Genomic DNA, 22,011 nt, shown 5'->3' on the forward strand with positions numbered 1-22,011 from the left:
ATCTTGATTTTTAACTGATTTTTTTCTATTTTCTTGTCCTAATTCTCCTTTTTTTCTCCAAGAACTTTGAAATAATGTCTGCTACCTAATACATACCTAACCTCTGCTAATAATTTATTGCAACTCCCCGCGCATATTTAAGTAAAATGTCTGTCATTATCAACAAGGGCATAGTTATATAAAGTTTCCAAAATATACTTTCCAAATTTCAAAAAGCTTGCAAACTATTTTATATATTAACTATATAAGGTAAAACTAGTCAACAAAATTGGCACAAACTTTAGCCAAGATTATTTTAACTACAGTTAGTTTTCATAATCAGTTTGCAAAGTTTTATGTGACATTAGCTCAATGATAAATAAGAAATCGGAAGACTAAAACTAAACTAAATTTCAATAAGACATGCACTGCATGTAAACAACGATTTTAGTTGTTAAATGCGTTCAAAATTTATCTACTCGTTCCATAGTAACAATATATTATTAACATCATTTTATCACTTTTTCTCTTTTTTCGATTATTAGTTTTTATTGTCATCATCATCATTCTCTTTGCCTTATCCCTATGCGGGGTCGGCTTCCCTAATTGCATTTCTCCACACAATTCTGTCTTGGGTCATATCAATGTTAATCCCCTTTACCAACATGTCCTGCCTTATCGCCTCCCCCCAGGTCTTCTTTGGTCTTCCTCTCCTACTCCTTCCAGGAATCTGCACTTCAGCTATTCTTCGTATTGGGTGATTAACGTCTCGACGTTGAACATGACCGAACCATCTTAACCTATGCTCTCTCATTTTGGCATCAATTGGTGCCACACCTAGACTTCCCCTAATATACTCATTTCTAATTTTATCCTTCTTTGTCACTCCACTCATCCATCTAAGCATTCTCATTTCCGCCACATGCATTCGTTGTTCCTCTTTCTTTTTCACTGCCCAACATTCAGTTCCGTACATCATAGCCGGTCTTATGGCTGTTTTATAGAACTTTCCCTTCAGCTTCATTGGAATTTTTCTGTCACACAACACACCACTCGCTTCTTTCCACTTCATCCATCCAGCCCTAATTCTACTGCATGCATCTCCATCTATTTCTCCATTACTCTGTAATACCGATCCTAGGTACTTAAAACTATTGCTTTTCACAATCATTTCACCATCCAAAGATACCATTTTATTTGTAGTAGCTCCATCTTTAAATGAACATTCCAAATACTCTGTTTTTGTCCTACTAAGTTTTAAACCTTTTTCCTCCAGAGCTTGTCTCCACTGTTCCAGTTTTTGTTCTAAGTCTCTTTCACTATTTCCTACTAACACGACATCATCAGCATACATTAAGCACCATGGAATGTTACCCTGTAGTTTCGCTGTTATCTGGTCCAAAACTAATGAGAATAAATACGGACTAAGCACAGAGCCTTGGTGCAATCCTACTTTCACATGAAATTTATCAGTCTCTCCCACACCTGTCCTAACACTAGTCGTTACTCCCTCATACATATCCCTCACAATCTTTACATATTCACCAGGGACTCCTTTCTTATTGAGTGCCCACCACAGAATCTCTCGAGGAACTCTATCATATGCTTTCTCAAGATCAATGAATACCATATGAGCGTTTGTTTCTTTACTCCTGTATTTTTCCATCAACTGCCTTATAATGAAAATTGCATCTGTTGTTGATCTACCCTGCATAAAGCCAAATTGATTCTCGGATATTTCGGTCTCTTCACGTATCCGTCTGTCAATTACTCTTTCCCATATTTTCATGGTGTGGCTAAGCAGTTTTATAGCCCTGTAGTTTGTACATTGTTGTATATCTCCCTTGTTTTTGTAAACAGGTACCAGTATACTGCTTCTCCATTCGTCTGGCATTTGTCCGACTTCCATTATTAGTTTTTATTGTATAGTATACAAATTATTGTAATCACTGATTACATATATAGTGAACAAAAATAATCCTATTAATTAAATTAATGAATAATTTACGCTAATAATATACAAGTAACTGTTATCCAAAAATATACAAAACCTGAACCAAATAGCCATCTCGTTCACTGTTGACGACGCAATCACTGTCAACTAATGTTTACATCTAGGGCATAGCTGATGCGAATAAACTTTAGCAACATAAATGAGAAGAGAAGTAGCACATGCACGACTTATTTGGATACAATGGAATACAAAATACAAGTCAGCATATATTTTAACTCAATGACTGTCAAACCAACGCTGGTAGGAACATCTAGAAATTTTTTAAAATGTCTATAGGCCCCAGGTCGACTCAGCCTCAGAATAAAATGAGTAGCTTGGGTAAAATCAGGGGTAATAATGGCCGGTAAAGCGTAGCACTGGCCCTGTTACCTTCTTTGTATACCGTAGGCCCTAGAAATAGCAAACTACCCTGCTATAATCCCAAAGCTGCATCTGCGGTATAAAACGGAAGACTATTATTATTATACTGTCAAACCGTATGGCCAGAAATATTAGTATAAGTAAAGAAGTAGAGCAGGATTCTTGATATCGTCGGTTCCCTGCGAAAAGTCACTAACTGACATTTTACTGTTTTCGAGATATATTAATTTGAAGTAATAATTTAAATTTATAAATAAACCGTTGACAATATATTTTCCATATTTATTGTTTCTAGTGACGCTGCAATAAGTGAATAATGAGTGTCATGTATAATCTGAGAGTGGTTAATAATACGTCTGATTTTTGGCAAAAAAGCAGTTAGTGATTTTTTCCAAATACTAAATAGAGCTCATATGCTATTAATGATTTATTAAAAATATAGACAATATTATTATTATATTTATTACACTTATAACAACTTAAAATAAGTTGTTATTCTGAGAAGGCTTCTTCATTATCGTCTTCTTCATCAACGGCTGGTTCCTGTGTTAAATCCGTTACATTCGCTGTTGGTAAGGAAGCATACCAGGCATGAAGTTCCTGAGGTATTACTTCTTTCTTGCAAAGTTGTAACAAATCCTTTTTTTAATGAACTGATCGGAATAGGGTGCTGATATGCTTTCTTAATTTCGGTAACATGGGGTTGACGACTTTTTTCACTTACATTGAGTTTGACGTAAGGTCCAGTGTACCCATATCTAAACTTTATAACTCGTGGACAAGCTTTTTCAAAACGTAAACATTTGATTTGAAGCCATCTAACTGTGTTACCATTTTCATCTTTTAAACGATTTTTTATTAAGAGTTTAGCAAGATCTTTCAAATCCAACATATCGAAAAAATGAAGCTGTTTGATTTGATACGGATTGGCGGAGTTTATCTTTCGTTTGTATCTAGCTCTTTTCATGATATTAATCCAATCCATAACAGAAGTTACAGTGGTGTGCTTTTTTTCTGACTCGATGGCGCTGTGCTTACTGTCGACCTCCATAAAGGAATGTCCAGACTCCAAAAATTTATGCTCAATGACATCCAGGTGGGAATTTTGTGACACAAAGAGAAAAAGTGCTGCTATATGCTGGTTCCTATTCTTCATGTGTCAGAAAATAACGAAATTTCTTTAATACTATTAGGAAGACCAGTAATCCACTGCATTAACGCGGTGCCAATTTCATTATTACCCCTTTTGCCATTTACTTCAGACCATACCATACAGTGTGCTTCATTTGGAGGTGTAGCTTCATAAATGCATAAATTGTAAATACACAGTTTACGGCTGTAATATAATAAAGATACATTTCCTGAGGGTATCTGAAGAACAGCTTGCATATCAAATGTTGCTGACATAAATGCATCTTCTTGTGACCTAATTTTGTCATTGGTTTTTGCCTCATAGACTGCTTCTTTTCGTTGAATATGCTCATTAAAGCGCTGTTCTAGCTCTTCTGTTAGTTCTCCTGCTAATTTTGCCTCAGAAACTTTATTACACAAAGGGCACTGGTCTTTCTTTGGTACAAAAAATGACAAATTGTACGATTCACAAAAAACTTTTCGGTACAATGAATGACCTACTGGAACTTTATTTTTTTCTTTAGATAATATAGCATAAAGTTAGTACATTTTGCGAATAGATAATTATCACACAACAGAACAGTGTACTTATAACTACTAACAGAGATCGATGTTGTGGTGTTGTGCTGTTAATAATATCAATATCACTTTATTTAAGTTTGTTTATTGATAATTTATAGGACCTTTATAGCTGACACATATATTACACTTCGAAATCCTGTTTTCAATGTCAGCTATGGTTAAAAAGTTCCAAACTGGGTTACTTTTTTGTCTTTTGTATCTTGATTGATACACCTTTTAGTGCAGTGGAGCAAACCGCAACGTGCCGTAACACTGTTTTAGAATTGGAACAGTTTGGAACTGAAGCAGTTTTTTTGAAACAGATAATTTTTGGAACTGAAACAGATTGTAACAGTTATTGAAAAACCCCTGTTCCAACCATCCCTAGTCTAGGTAATCTCGTTTTGTCGAGAACACTATTGTGGCAAAAGTCACTAACTGCCATTAGTGATTTTTTAACATACAATATTCCCTATATAACACATTGATCTTATTGGAAAAAGTCGTTAACTCCGTTAGTGAATTTTACCAATTTTATATTTTTGTTACATGTCATATAATGATTTATACCAATTCTAAATTACTATGTTCCGTTCAGTTTTGCAGTTAGTGACTTCTACAGATGAACAAACTGCCCACAGTAGACCACTAGCTGTAGTTAAGTAAATTTCACACAAAATGTCAGTTAGTGACTTTTCGCAGGGAACCGACGATATATACTTGCTAAAACCTTGCTAAAATTTTGCTTCTCCTTAAAGTACCCTCATGACTAAAGATTCGCGATTATTACAGCAAATTGTTCTTTATCTTTAGATGTTCTTAAAAATGAATGGGTGCTTTTGTCTGTCCAGTCTCTTACATTCTTCTGCGACTAGAATTTTCTTCATCCTAGAGGGCTTTTTCCTCCTACTTTCGCTTCCTCGTATGAATACGAGGAAGTTCTCAGCGTCTTATTATTTTGTCTAATATTTGTCTAATATATCTTTAGCCTCCTTCGAAATAGCCTCACTTCTACCCTCCTTGTAATTAAGAATACACGTTTCTACTCCGCATAAAACTATGGAACAAATAAATGTGTTTGCAAATCGGTATCGTGTATACAATGATAATATATAAAATTGGAAAGAAATCCTTTGTAAAAGGTATAAAATTTTTTTTATTAAAAATCCCTTAAAAGGGCTACATCACAACGTCCAGTTGCCATTAAGTCATTGAAATGTGATCAACTCAATTTGGATCCCACGTGTTGGGAAACTTGTATACCTTATTACCTTAGGCCATTATCCTGTTTGCCATGTGACCATCACAGGCCTTTTTATTGAAGTATGCACTTTTAAGGCATCTATATTTTATGTAAAGGGTTTTTACCCAGATATTTTTCTTTTGTGGCTCAGCTAGCATCCAGTTTATCGAACACTGATGATGATTTTTTATAAAAATCGAAAACGTTTTGTTGTGATGTAGCCCTTTTAAGGGATTTTTAATAAAAAAAATTTTATACCTTTTACAAAGGATTTCTTTCCAATTTTGTGATTGATGGTATACAGCCATCAAGATGAGCAAGAGATTTAAAAGAAGCTGCAGCGGAAATAGAAAAATTAACAGAAAAGAAATACAACCTAAACAGCTTAGAACAAGAAAGCGTGAGGGATTTACACAGGAGTAGATTAGATAAAAAGTTAGAAACCATGCAATTTACCAGCAATGAAGAGCATTATCATTATATAAAAACATGTCTTCAGGAAGCAGCAACAGAGGCCCTCGGACTCCAAATAAAAAACCACAGAAAAACTCCGTATTGGTGGGACGAAGAAATAGAACAAGAGATTAAAAATAAAAGAGAGAAGTATAAAAAATTTCTGAACACAAGGACCGACGCCGATAAGGTAGAATACAAGAGGGTCCAAGCTAAAGTGCGAAAAATGATATGCCAAAAGAAGAATGAGGCTTGGGAGCAAAAGTGTAACATGATTAACACACATTTAGGAGGACGGAGAAGTACAGAAAGTTGGAAAGTATTAAAATCGCTACGACAGGAAAAGAAAAGAGATATAATATCAGCAATCACACCGGATCAATGGGACGAATATTTTGAAAAACTCCTAAATGAGGACAGAGCGGAATTTTTAAATAACAGTGATACCAGCAATGTAAATATCTTAGCCTCACCATTACGGATAACAACAAAAGAAGTAGAAGAAGTATGTAAGTTTTTAAAAAATAACAAAGCACCAGGACCAGGGAACATACCAGCTGAACTAATAAAATATGGCACAACAAAATTATATGAAAACCTGGCTAAACTCTTTCAAAGATGCATCAACGGAGCGGAAATCCCAGAAGAATGGAAGACATCATGGATATCCACCATACATAAAAAAGGCAGACGGGATCAATGTGACAACTACAGAGGCATCGCTGTAACGAACTCGATCAGCCGAATATACGGAAAACTGATTAAAAATAAAATCGAAAACGAATATAAAGATATAGAAGCTGAAGAACAGGCAGGATTCAGGGCAGGGAGATCAACGGTTGACCATCTGTTTTGTATTACACAGATTATTGAGAAGAAACTGGCCGTCAACCAGGAGGTGCATCTGTTATATGTGGACTTAAGAAAAGCGTATGATAGCATCCCACAAAACAAATTATGGGAAGCATTAGAGAAAACCAATATAAGCGCAAATTTAATAACAGCGACGAAACAATTGTATACCAAAACTGCATCAAGGGTGAAAGTTGGAAGCAGGCTATCGAGAGGATTCCAAATTAGCAAAGGCCTAAAACAAGGGTGCTGCCTTTCACCGACATTATTTAAGATCTACCTTGAACAAACTCTAAAACTTTGGAAACGCAAATGCAAAAACATGGGATTACCGATCAGCAACAATACAATATACACTTTGTCATTTGCAGACGACCAACTTGTACTAGCGCAAGACTACGATGATATAGAATATATGACAAGGAAATTAATAGAGGAGTACAAAAAAGGTGGTTTGGAAATAAACATAAAGAAGACCGAATATATGTGTATCGGTGGGACGCAGCAGGACCTTACACTGGGGAATGGCGAAATTATTAAACATTGCGACGCATATAAATACCTTGGTATGACCATCACACAAGAAGGAAGCGTAGACCGGACGATAGAAGAAAGAAACAACCAGGGAAGAAAAGCAATTACCCTTCTCAATAGCATCCTCTGGGACCAGTCAATATCAAACAACAACAAACATAGAATATACAATACAATTGTTAAGAGTATAATCACTTACAGCAGTGAAGTATGGCAAATAAAAGAAAGATACAAGAGAAAATTTGAAGCAACAGAAATGGATTTCTGGAGGCGCTCAGCAGGAAAATCAAGATTAGAAAGGGTAACCAACAACAGAATTAGGGAAATAATGAATGTGAAACACACAATAGTAGATGACATTAGTACCAAACAGCTTAGATGGTATGGACACGTACAAAGAATGTCCGAAGAACGACTCCCGAAACAAATCCTAACGTGGACCCCTCATGGTAGACGAAAAAGAGGAAGACCCCGCCTGAGTTGGAGAGAAGGCATAAATCGAGAAATGAGAGAAAGAGAATTGGATGAAGACCTTTGGATGGACCGAAGTGAATGGCGACTAGGCATCGGAAGACGTAGGAGAACGTTTTAAAACCGATATATATATATATATATATATATATATATATATATATATATATATATATATATATATATATATATATATATATATATATATATATATATGTATATATATATATATATATATATATATATATATATATATATATATATATATATATGGTATACAGCCAACTACAGGAAAACTTTTTCTTTTCCTTGTGGATTTTGATAATATATAGTTTTAGGAACTATCTTATTCCTTGAAAAACCAACCTAGCATACTCGAGACTAGCTCGTATTTCAAAATCGACGCCAAGATAATTTATTAGCGATTTACCAAAATACTAGAATATGTGTACGGGTTCTATTTGTTTGTTATACAGGGTGTCCCGGAAAATAGTGCGTTCCTTAAAGGTATAGGTAGAAGGCACCATGAAGAACAAAAAACTCTTATAACATTTTTTTCTAAATTCAACCGTTTGACCAAAAAACTATGAAACATTTTGGAATGAAAATTCAAATCTGGCAACTCTGTGAAGTACAAAAATCTAAACGTAAATAGTCCCATGTTTAGTAAACAGATAATTTGGAAGAATCCTGTTTAGTGTCAACGCCGAAAATGTTTTTAAATCGTGTCTTCATGAGTAATATTATGATATTATGTTGTTTATTTATGGCAGATCAATAAATGGAGAGGCATAATACCTACTAAAATTCTTTCAAAATGTTTTGCTGGAATTTCTCGTCGTATGAGTTATGACTGTTATGAGTGCATGTTACTCTATGAATTCATGTGTTCGCAAAAGTGGTGGTTCAGTTAAAATATGTATTTTCATCTTAAAATATGTAAGTATAATTCGTTTAAAATTATGCCATATTTCAACTACATTTTAAAAAAAAATTATAGTCAACAAAATAGTAAGTATTAGGTTGGCTTATTTTAAATACTGTAAGACACAAACGAGTTCTTATTCACCAGTGCGTAACATGTTGCCAGATTATTTAATTTTCTGAAGATTAAAATTCAGGTATATGGAAACCAATGTAATCTTTTTTTTGGAAACGGTTAACTTTAGAAAAAAATGGTATAGGACTTTTTGTTCTAAATTTTGTATTCTATCCATACCTTAAAGGAACGCACTATTTTCCGGGACACCCTGTAGATACGAATATTAACGTCAGAATTTGGGGTACATGTAGTAGTTAGTTTCAGTCATACAGTCAGATGCAGACGGGAAGGTCAAATCCATAGACTATCTAATAACGGCCTTGCGAAGTTAATTTGAGAGGAAGCATTGACGGGAAGAAGGCCCTTAGGACGCCCACGAGTTTGATATAGAAAAAACATATTGTCAGATTTAAAAAACAAAAACACTGCCTGGGATAACTATCAGGTGCATCGAGTAGCTTGGTAGTCATCACAGCCGGTCCCAAGCCCGGATAAAAGTGGAGGGTTAATAGGCGAGGTTAGCAACATACCTATCGTAAAATGAAGCAATGCTCAAAGAACCAACGGGATGCCTCGGAACAGGACGGATACACAGATGACGAAAACGGCGAGAATCAGGACAAAGAATAGGAAAAATATACTCAGAATTGCAACATGGAATATAAAATCATTGAACAACAGAGACCAGGAGTTAGAAAAGGAACTGAGAGAAAATAAGATAGAGATATGCGCGATCCAGGAAACAAAAAAGAAAGGAAAAGGACAGATGTGGCTTGGGGAATACTTCTTGATCTATAGTGGTGTACCAAAAAATATGAGAGCCAAAGAAGGCGTGGCCTTAATGATACACAAAAAATGGGCAGATAACATATATGAATGTCAATATATATCAGAAAGAATCGTAGTTACTAAGATCAAATTAGAGAAGCAAAAAATAAATATCATAGGAGTTTATAGCCCAGAAAACTGCAAACCTGAAGTCGACAGAGTCCACTTTTATAACGAGCTTCAACAAACAGTCGACGAAATACCAGCCAATGAGATAATATACATTTTAGGAGACATGAACGCAAGAGTCGGTAACATAATTATACCAGGCATAAAGCAACGATTCAATGAAGACAACAAAAATGAAAATGGGGAACTACTTATTAACTTTTGCTCTCAGAACGAATTTCGAATAAACAATACGTTCTTCAGACACAAAGATCAACAAAAATATACATTCTAAAATACAAGAGGACACAGATCCGTTATTGATTATATATTGACAAACAGAAACATCCACCACTCTCAAGTACTAGACATACGATGTTTAAGTGCGGCTAATATTGGAAGCGATCACAACCTAGTACTTGGAAAAATCAGAATAGAGCTACAAAGAAACAGGAAAGAAGACCCTGTTGAATGTGAGACAAGAATAAAGGTAGAACAGCTACGAGACTTGTCAACACGAGATCTATACCAGAGAAGATTGCAAAAAGTACTGAATGAAAACTACATTACACCGGATGAAGACATAGAAGAAAGTTGGAGGAAGGTCAGAGATAATATCAAAATGGCAGCAACGGAAGCACTTGGAGAACGTAAGATAAGTAAACATATACGAAAGAAAAGGAGAACCCCATGGTTCTGTGAAGAAATAAAAATAAAATGCCAAGAAAAAAAGAAAATCTACCTAGAATACAAGTCCAAAAGAACGAGACAAACATATGAAGAATATAAAAGAGTACGAAATGAATTAAACTCAATAGTAAGAAGGAAGAAAACAGAACATTGGGAAGCATTTTCAAAAGAGATAGAGCACGACTTTTATGGGATGCAAAGGGAAATGTGGAAAATGATAAGAGGTCAAAGAGCAGAGATGAAGGAATTGATAGAACTAAAACATATTGATACAAATACATGGACAACTTACCTAAAAAACCTTTATCAAACAGCTAATCACAAATAGCTGGAAACACCACGATTAGAATCGGATGAGAAAACAGAAATTAAAGAGGAAGATATAAAGAACGCCTCAAAAAAGATGAAAAATCGAAAAGCTCCTGGGAAAGATGGAATAGCTAATGAACTTTTACAGTACGGAGGAGATAGACTTCACAAAGAACTGAATATCCTTATAAGTAAAATAATAAATACAGGAAGAATTCCAGAAGAATGGAGAACCACTCAAATGATAGCGTTATTTAAGAAAGGTGATAGGGCAGACCCCAGTAACTCTAGAGGGATAAATTTACTGAGCACTATACTGAAACTCACAACAAAAATACTTATGGAGAAAATAATGGCGTGCATAAATATATCGGATGAACAACAAGGATTTAGAAGTGGAAGATCATGTAACGATGCAGTTTTTGTGATAAGACAAATAGCGGAGAAATCATTAGAATATAACAAACCAGCCTTTTTCTGTTTCATAGACCTAGAGAAAGCGTTTGATAGAATCCAATTAAAAGATGTGATACACCTTCTATATGAGAAAAATTTACCACTGGATATTATAAAACTGATAGAAAGCATATATGTAAGAAATAAAATAGAGATGAAAGTCAATGGAATAATAACAGAACCCATAGAAACAAACACAGGAATCCGGCAAGGAGATTCACTAAGCCCTCTACTGTTTAACATAATATTGGATGCAATAATAAAACAAGTGAAGAAAAAAAGAGGGTACAAAATGGGCAATAGAGAGATAAAAATACTCTGTTACGCTGATGATACCGTGTTAGTAGCAGAGTGCGAAGACGTCCTACAAAGATTATTGCACGAGTTCAACATTAACGCAAAAGAAATGAATATAAAAATATCAGTCCGAAAAACAAAAAGCTTAGTAATTGCCAAAGAACCAATAAGATGCAAATTGGAGTTAGACAATCAAATTATACAACAAGTAATGACTTTCAAATATCTGGGAATTAGCCGACAACAATATCGAAGAAGAGGTAAAAGACCAAATAATTAAAGCCAGTAGAACGGCCGGATGCCTAAACGACACAATTTGGAAAAACAAACACCTAAGATTGGAAACAAAGGCCCGAATATATAAGTCAGTTATTAGGCCAGTTATGACTTACACGGCCGAAACAAGACCAGATACAAGCAAAACACGAAGACATCTGGAAACCAACGAAATGAAGATCTTAAGAAGGATTGCTGGAAAAGGACTACAGGATAGGGTAAAAAGTGAGGAAATCAGACGCATATGTGGAGTAGACAATATAAATACCTGGGTAAAGAACAGAAAAGAAGAGTGGAATGAGCACATAAGCAGGATGTCTGAATCAAGGATAGTAAGAATAGCCAGGGACAAGTCACCGTTAGGCAGGAGAAGTATAGGACGCCCAAGGAAAAGATGGAATGACAACTTAGGGGCAGAATGAAAGGCACCGTTGAAGAAAAACAGGCAGTACTGCCTTTATAAAAGAAGAAGAAGAAGAAGAAGAAGAAGAAGAAGAAGAAGAAGAAAAAACAATGGTGCCATCTACTGACCCAATTATCATGAACGAAAGAGTATTATAAAGTAAAACCTAACAAATTGATAGAATATTTACAAATCAAAATGGTATCCAAATGATATGAGAATAATACAAAACCTGCACTGAAAGAAGGATGCATATATTAGAATAGAGACTGATGATATTCACTATCTCTACTAATCGCTGACAATGGCTGCGTTCACCAGAAATAATCGGTTTAAGTTTCAACTGAACAGCTGTGTTTCAGCGCTTTAAAACTACGTTCAGTCTGGTGAATGGTATTTTTCCGTTTGACACTTTCATAGTTGGTTTTGTTTTGTGTTCTCGCATGTTTTATGAATTATTAACTTAACCTAAAACGAGATTACTTGTTTTTGTTTATTTTGATATCGTGCTATCGTTCAACGATAACTTGGACGTGTCTTATACAAATTTAATTCAAAAATGGATAATATAATACTAATAATACCTTTATTGTTGTTTGATAATGACATGAACAAGAAATAATTTTTAGTGCTGCTGGCTGTGCTGGACTTGGCAGAACCATTGGATGATGATGAAGTATTCACACCATAAATAAATAATAATTGAAGACACGAGTGGATGAAGGTGCTATGTTACAAAATTTAGATTTTGAGAAAATTAAGGTTAAAGTTTTTCATTGTAAACTTTTCTCACATTCACTTTTATTAGGTAAAAACTTTTCTATGTCGTTACTAGTATATGGAATATGTTATTCACGGAAAAAAATATCAACAAAAAAAATGTGTCTTACCAAAATTTGAAAAAAACAGTACATAACACCTTCATCCACTGTATAATTCTAAAGAAATTAAAACAACTACTGTTTTATGGAAGAATCATGTATTAAAGAAAAACTTATCTAATCAGCTAACAAGATGTTATTGCTTAATATAAGGTAATAACAGTAATATAACGTAATACATTATTTTTTTTTCTAAGATTGGTTCATAGAAATATCGATATTCTGGTTTTACAAACTTAAGCTGTTCTTGGAGATTTTTTCTTTTTTCTTCAGAGATAGTTCCATATTTCTCCCGAATTCTTTCGATTTCAATATTCTCTGGCGCTGCTGTTCTATTCTTATTTTGAAGAATATTTACTTTTCTAAAAGGAACTGTTTCGTCATATGATTCTTTATACAAATAGGAACCATACTCTTCCACTCTTATCCATTTAATACCGTCTCTAAATCTGACTGTTTCATTTAGTTCGTCCTTTTTTCTGTTAGTAAGATGAAGTTTTTGCGGTAGATCAGCAATCCTTCTAAAGTGTTGAGCCATGTCGATGACTTGATTTTTTCGGCTAGCCTTTGAAATTATTTCCCGGTACGTATCTGGTACATATACCGTGTCGTGTTTTCGTAAAACCTTCTCGATTCTTCCGAAGTCTCTGTCACAATCTAAGTAAGTATGGCCAACCTCAGGAAACTTGTGGTCAATACAACGGAAGTATCCCTTCAAAATAAGATACTGATAAAGGCAAATCATGTGGAAGTTCTTGTTCTGGCCCGCACATGAATCGGACCAGATGATCAGATAATCCTTTTTGGTGATGCTTTCGTCGACTTCAATATATCTGAGTAGAGAACTGCATATTTCTGCACTTCCTCTGTTTGCAAGATCTTCGGTCCAGGTACAAAAACATGCTTTGTCTAGGCCTTTTGTAGTAATATGCACCCCAAAATTATAAAACCACATTTGCCTAAGGTAAAATGCTTTGGACGTTGTTATTTTTGGCAGTGGCATTGTTTGTTGCATATCGATTGTAATATAGACCAAGTTGTCTGAATCTTTTGCTTTTTCCTTGTCAACTTTGAGCGCTTTAGTTGATGCTGTGTAGTTTTCTTTATGTCCATCGTTAGATTCACCTCCATCACAGATACTACACGTATCACTTTTCGGATACCCAAATGATAAATTAAACTCTCGCGAAAAAATGTTGGAATATGAACATTTTTTAATTCTAAATTTTCCAGGAAGTTGTGCCAGATTACATTCCTCAAGATAGAACTCATACATTTTGCTCACATTTAGTAGAAGAGAAAGATATTTTTTATGAGGATTTCTATTTCTGGAATAGTGCGACTCTTCGACAGGAAATTTATTTATGTGCTCTATCACAAAATCCCTAACATCTTGGCCTATTTTGTGTGGCCTATTGGAGTGCTTACCTCTGCGATCTGGAGGAGGTGCTGCTACACTACTATTTATACGATTCTTTATAACATCAAGTTTTTTTCTGCCTATTTGGTATAGAGCGCATAACGCTTCTTTGCACACCTTTACGGTAAATCCATTTTTTGTAACGTTATACATATATGACGCAGTTTTATGTTTAACAGCATCTTTTCTTTCCCTCAACACTGGTTTTTTAATGATTGATTTAAATAGTAAAGCATTTTTTGCATTAATATCAAGTCTATAAAATTCATCCAAAAATGCCTTCCTGTCATCTGCTGAAAATTTAGTGCTACAAGAAAATCTACAGCCTTGTCTACAAAGAATACCTTTTTCTGGCTCCTTTCTTGGAACGAGAATGTTTTTGTAAGACAAATATTCTTCACCTTTTGCTCTATCTAAAGCTGCTTTGTGTTTCTTCCACGTATTTGGATCTCGTTTTCGTTTTTTGGAAACTTTTGCTGTCGTTGAAAAAATCTTTTGCTTTCTTTGTTTTTCATTTTCTTGGTCAACCTCGTTAGACCCGTTAGAAGGATTAATTATAGGCTTTTGAATAATCCCGCTTCCTTCTTTGTCTCCAGAAATGAATGTACCTCCAACAAGGTTTTTTACATGACTGTGGTCCGCTCTTTCTTCGTCCTCCGTGACACTAGTTCCTGAAGAACTGCTTCCTTCATTACTCGGAAAGTATTCAGCATCACCACTGCTGTCTGACAAGAATGGTTGGGTCCCCTCCAAATCTGAAAATAAAAACAGCTATTTACTTCTTACAGCTCCTTCTTTGTCTCCAGAAATGAATGTACCTCCAACAAGGTTTTTTACATGACTGTGGTCCGCTCTTTCTTCGTCCTCCGTGACACTAGTTCCTGAAGAACTGCTTTCTTCATTACTCGGAAAGTATTCAGCATCACCACTGCTGTCTGACAAGAATGGTTGGGTCCCCTCCAAATCTGAAAATAAAAACAGCTATTTACTTATACTTATATTTTAATTCTTCCTAATTATTATTGTTTAAAAATTACTTTTGAAAAGATAGGGGAATCCCCGGAGCAATCAAGTGTAAATATTTATAACAGATGATAGTTGGGTTATGTATTTCAACCAGCTCATTTACACTTTTATATAAATATTATGATCTAAATACCTATTGCCCAAAATATAATAAAACTTAATTATTTCATAACAACAGGATTGCACTTACCTGTTACATTTGAAATTTCAATGTTGAGGTTAGAACTTGCTGTGAATTCATTTTCATCATTTGGCAAATTTTGTTCACAGTTTATTTGTTCCTGCACTAGTTTTAACATTTGTTTACCTCTGGAACTCATTATAAATGTTAACTAGCATTAATATTATGATATTACTGCAAAAAACTGTAACAATGACACAGAACACGTGCGCGCAATACCAACTCACCAAGTAAAAGAAAATGGCCAGTGAGTGGATGAAGGGGTTATGTGTGTCACTTAACACCATCATTCATATGACGAAGGTATACAAAATATTACATGAATGTGGATGAAGGTATTTTGTGCCTATAACACCTTCTTCCATTATTCACTGGAAAATAATGTAACATAACTCCTTCATCCTTTAAAAAACCTAGACTTCTGTTACGAATCTTAGAATTCTAATGTGGCCACGTGATAAACAGGTACATAACACCTTCATCCATACAAAAAAACCGTTTTTAGAAAAATGTTACATAGCACCTTCATCCACTCGTGTCTTCAATTGTTACGAGAAATATGAATTATGTTGAAAATATTGTTCTTCAATACACAGATTTACAATTTCGTGAGCGTATACAAATGTATCTCCTAAGTTTCAATTACTTTATAATTAAAACCATTGTAAAAGTAAATATTTTCAAATCAGCGCGCCATTACAATATATTTCTTAAGCACGTTCAAGATTGAAGCGATGCAAATACTACGTTCAATAAAATGGCGACCGCTTCGTCAACACGTTGAAGTTTAGCCTAAATTGACATGACGTTCACCCGAAAAATCTTAAACAGTTTCAAAGCGCTGACATAGCGCACTGGTCTGGTGAACGCACCCATTGGCTAAGGGTAGAACAAAAACATGCTGAAGATACATGGATGAGCGCTGGGTACGTCGCGATCGCGGTCGAGGTTTACATCGATGACGGGAAGAACATACCGAAGATACTTTCCGTATCTTGTTTTGACATCGACATCGCTGTAGACCGCGATGCAAGGTCGCGAGGGTGAACGGGTTACACATCCTTAATAACTCTCCTGCAATAAATACATTGCCTATGCAATATACACACACCGGCAAAATTAGCCGAACACGTTAAAAATGGGACATGTTTGATGTCTCGTATTTCATAAACCAGTGGTCCGATTTGAGTGATTCTTTTAGTATGTTATAGCCTTATTATTTAAGAATATCGGTGTAATAATATTGTTGCTAGACAGGTAAATGTCATTTCATACCGGGTGTAACAAACATACTGTGTTTTTTTCTTAAAGTTCGGAACACCCTGTGGAATATTCCAGCATATATAAAATATTAAAATTAAAACTCGATTGTAGAATTATGCTTTCTTAACATTTTCTTTTTTGATTCATTTGCTTATGTTGGAAAATAAAAAAGTTATGTGCTTTAACAACTAGCCATGTTTTTTATCAATAAATCCTCATAGTAGGGGAGAAAAGTATGCTAAAGGACATCGCACATATCTTATGGAAAATATAATGTCACTCAAATTCAATAAAATTTATACCAATAGATTCGTTTTAAATTAACGATCAAATCTTATCATTGCGCCAACTCTCTATTTTCAAAAATAAGAGCAGAAATTGATATAAATAAATCTGAAATCAAATGGGTAGGTACATAAGTTAGAGAGAGAAAAAATATTTTAAAATGCCCAGATTTTCGGCACTCCATAAATCAGCGGATTAGTTTCACTAATCCGCTTAGGCCCAGCGGGATTTAAGCTGTTATGAATAGCACTCAGAGCAATAATGATTGTAACTAATATTTTATGGACTCCAAAAATGTGATTTCGATAAACTTTAATTGCAATTTGCGCCGTAATTAATCATAATTAAGAGTTGGCGCAATGATAAGAATTAATCGTTAATTTAAAACGAATCTAATCGTATAAATTTTATTGAATTTGAGTGACATTATATTTTCCATAAGATGTGTGCGATGTCCTTTGCAATTACTCGAGCGTTCTTGGGACCTGGAGTGGATTGTAAAGAATGGGTGGTACAACCAAAAAAAGTTCAGTAAAGTTTTCCATAAAATGTGGGACTCTCCATTTTTCAGTTTAATTTTCCATTTCCACCAATCGTTTTTTCCGATTATAGCTCCATTTATCCATAATAGGAAAAAATGTTGCGAATAAAAGTTGCTTATTTTTACGTCAAGGATCCAAATCTGCAATAAAAATTGGGGGCTCCTATTTAATATTTTAATGTAACCCCCACCCCACCTCCGTGGGGGGTCGTGATTGGTGCCATTCGGTAGATTTTTGAAAAATATTGAATAGGTGTATTTTGCAGTTTTACGATCTGATGTTCATTTCGCAAAATATCGCAGAGTTCGTATTTATATTTTTTAATTTACCCACCACCCCTCTCCGTGGGGTGTCACGAGCCCCACGGAGGTGGGGTGGGGGATTTAATTTAAAATCTTAAATAGGAGCCCCCAATTTTATTGCAGATTTGGATGCTTTACCTAAAAATAAGCAACTTTTATTCGACATATTTTTTCGAATTATGGATAGATAGCGCTATAATCGGAGAAAAATGATTATTTCAAATGGAAAATTAAATTAAAAAATGAAAAGCCCCCACTTTATGGAAAACTTAACCTAACCTTTTTCTGATTTTAGCACATACTCTTCCCAATCCAATAGGTCCCCATAACGCTCGAATAACTGCAAATTTAGTATACTTTCCTCCCCTACTATGAGGATTTATTGATGAAAAACATGGATAGTTGTTAACGCACATAACTTTTTTATTATCTCACATAAGTAAATGAATCGAAAAGTAAAATGTTAAGCAAGCCTAAGTCTACAATCGAATATTAATTCTAATATTTTACATATGCTAGAATATTCCACAGGGTGTTCCAAACTTTAAAAAAAAAACACAGTATGATTGGTACACCCGGTATAAAATGGTATTTACCTGTCTAGCAACAATATTATTACAACGATATTCTTAAATAATAAGGCTATAACATACTAAAAGAATCACTCAAATCGGACCACTGGTTTATGAAATACGAGATATCAAACATGTCCCATTTTTAACGTGTTCGGCTAATTTTGCCGGTGTGTGTATATTTATTGGGAAATATTATTTTATCTTTATTATACCTATCACATTTACTGCTGTTTATTAATAATAATCGCCAAACAACTTTTGGTTTCCTTACCTTTTTAAAATAATGGTTTTTGAAAACCATTTCCGTAGTGGAAATCCAAATATCAATTTAATAATTGTATCCTAATCAATTGTGGCTTAATTTCATATAAACAATATGTAACAATTAATTCAATTTCGCAAAAAATACTAATTTTATATCGGCAGAATACTTACTTCCTACTTCTGGTAAGTGATGTTGAGTTTTCATCCAGTCTTTGATAATGTGCATATCATCTTCCAGTTGTTTTAGGGTTTTTCCATTTCTTTTCAGTGCCCTACCCAATGCTTCGTCTTGGTTCCAAGTCAGCCACTTTTTCGTATCCATGGACACTGTAACAAAAAAAAAATGAGATTAATAAGTTAATCCAATCATATTGTATATACTAGCTTACTTCAAATGAACAGAAATTGTAATTAGTATGTAACAACTTTTGAAGGAAAATTTGTGTATAATATTAACAATATTCTTTTTCTCAAAAGAAAACAATGGCAAAAAAGACCAGTACACAGGCATTCATCGATTTAAAAAAGGCATATGACACGGTTCACAGAAAACAACTATAACTCAGAGGTTAATAGAAGCCGTAAAAATCTTTACAACAACAGGTAAGATTTAAAACGGGCAATAAGTACTCCAACAAATTTAAGACCACAAAAGGCTTATGGCAAAATAAATATGCTCTACGTCTCTGACATTGTTCAAGATATTTCTGGAAAAAATATTAAAACCATGGAAAAGGAAATGTGAAGGAATAGGAATACCAACCAGGGACAACTTCTTGTACACATTAAGTTTTGCAGATTACCAAGTTGTAATGGCTTAAGATGAAGAAGATCTGTTCTATATGCTCCGAAAATTAGAAGAGGAATACACACAAAATGGACTGGAAATAAACCTAGAAAAGACCGGATACTTAACAACAGAACAAGAACCACCGAGCAAGAGATAACCAGCAGATTAGCACAGTAAAGAACATGTATTAAACAAATGAACGGGGTACTGTGGAATAGAGAGACTACCAGAAATACAAAGAAGAGAATATTATTATAACAATATGGTACGAAGTTTAATGACCTGTGGAGCAGAGAATGGGTTAATAAACAAAAAAGACAGGTCCAAAATTACAGCAACTGAAATGAAGGTCATGAGAAGAAGATGCAGAATAACAAGAATAGATCACATTAGAAGTAAGCAGATAATGGCAAAGAATGGCAGTAGAATAAGACCTACTCAGCTACATCGAAAAAAAAACGTTTAATTTGGTATGGACATGTGAGAAGAGCAGATCGTACCAGTTGGATATCAAGGTTTCCCTTTAGAGCTCAATAGGAAAGGGAAGAAGAGGTAAACCCCAAAGATCATGGATGGATGAAGTAGACGAGGCAATGGAAAGATGAAACCTTAGAGATGGTGAATGGCAGAACAGAAAGGCTGGAGAGGTGGCTCAAAGGAGAAAGGCGGCGACAGCTGTAAAAATCCTTATACAGATCGATTAACGATAAGATACCAGAAACTGCTATGTGGCCGTACCTTTTTCAAAAGAAAGCAGTCAGACAAGACTTAACGTGAAACAACTTGAAACATGGTGAGTTCCTACGACTCGGAGAATTTATACTCCCTATTCTGGTGGAGACATGCTTCAATCCTGATCAAGGTCGCTAATTATATGAGCTGAGCGTGACCAAGTGATACATAGATACAAGAATTCACAAAAAACTAGACGCTGACATCAGTGATACTCAGTTCGGGTTTCGAAACGGGCTTGGAACAAGGGAAGCACTATTTGCACTTAATATCATGTGCCAAAGATGCCTGGATGTTAACCAGGATATATATATATATATATATATATATATATATATATATATATATATATATATATATATATATATATATGTGCTTTATTGACTACAACAAGGCGTTCGATAAAGTTCGCCACGAACACCTGATGAGATTGTTGGTAGGGAAAAACTTGGATAAAAGGGACCTCAGAATTATTTTCAATATTTACTATAACCAGAAGGCGAATATTAGAGTAGAACGGGAAACAACCGAGGAACTCGAGATCAAAAAAGGCGTAAGGCAGGGATGCATACTTTCACCAACCTTGTTTAACTTATATTCAGAAGATATTATAAACAGAGCCCTTGCTGACCAAGATATAGGAGTTAAAATAAATGGCACTTTAATAAACAATTTGAGATACGCTGATGACACAGTATTAATAGCAGAAACCCCGGAAGATCTCCAAACACTGATAAACAGAATAGTAGAGTGCAGCGAAAAGTTCGGTTTATCACTTAACATCAAAAAAACAAAAATAATGATGGTGTCGAAATCTCCAAAAAAATTTTCTGACATAACCGTACTTGATCAAAGAATTGAGCGTGTTAGAAAATATAATTACCTGGGAACTGTGATTAATGAAAACAACGACAACTCTGAAGAACTCAAGATCAGAATAGAAAAAGCTAGAGCTACTTTTACCAAAATGAAAACAGTTTTATGCGGAAGAGAGCTAAGTTTAAATCTTAAAATTCGCCTGATGAGATGTTACGTGCTGTCAGTTCTTTTCTATGGAATGGAAGCTTGGACACTGAAAAAGATCGATACAAGGAAAATAGAAGCATTCGAGATGTGGATGTACCGCAGGATACTGAGAAAATCGTGGACAGATAGAGTGACAAACATGGAAGTGTTGCGAAGGATGCAGAAAGAAAAAGAACTTGCGCTTACTATTAAAAAGCGCAAACTGCAATACTTGGGACATATAATGAGGGGACAAAAGTACCAGCTACTACAATTAATTATTCAGGGAAAAATAATAGGTAAAAGATCCATTGGCAGAAGAAAACATTCATGGTTGAAGAATTTAAGAGATTGGTACAAGTGCAGCAGCTGCCAATTATTTAGATCTACGATATCAAAAATACGCATAGCCTTGATGATAGCCAAACTTTGGAACGAGGACGGCACCTGAAGAAGAAGAAGCGTGACCAAATGCATGCTCGTGCATGAACTAGTACGAAGACTATTACAGTTTGAAATAGAAAATACTAAATGAAATAAATAGTTCACTCACGGTAAAATATTGCAAAACCTCCAAATTTTAACAACCGCTTGAATTAGCATGAAAGTACCCCGCACAAACCTTATGGAAATTAGATCCCAGTGGATTTCGTTCATACTTTGGGAAAATACTCTTTGAAGCATCCTGATTATAATTTCTCATGGGCACATCTCAATCGTTTGAAAGATTTTCAAGAT

At 34.8% G+C, this 22,011-nt stretch overlaps 1 protein-coding gene across 4 annotated transcripts in view; it reads right to left on the reverse strand.

Annotated features, from left to right (window-relative positions):
* Positions 1 to 22,011, reverse strand: part of LOC114345791 (clavesin-2) — an 80,421-nt gene that overhangs the window by 23,570 nt on the left and 34,840 nt on the right. For all 4 annotated transcript variants that reach the window (XM_050645976.1, XM_050645974.1, XM_050645975.1 and 1 more), the window contains exon 2: positions 18,918 to 19,073. In XM_050645976.1, the coding sequence (XP_050501933.1) occupies positions 18,918 to 19,073 (156 nt within the window). The remainder of the gene's footprint in view (positions 1 to 18,917; positions 19,074 to 22,011) is intronic.

This window comes from Diabrotica virgifera, chromosome 3 (assembly GCF_917563875.1).
Source record: "Diabrotica virgifera virgifera chromosome 3, PGI_DIABVI_V3a".
NCBI classification, from domain to species: domain Eukaryota; kingdom Metazoa; phylum Arthropoda; class Insecta; order Coleoptera; family Chrysomelidae; genus Diabrotica; species Diabrotica virgifera.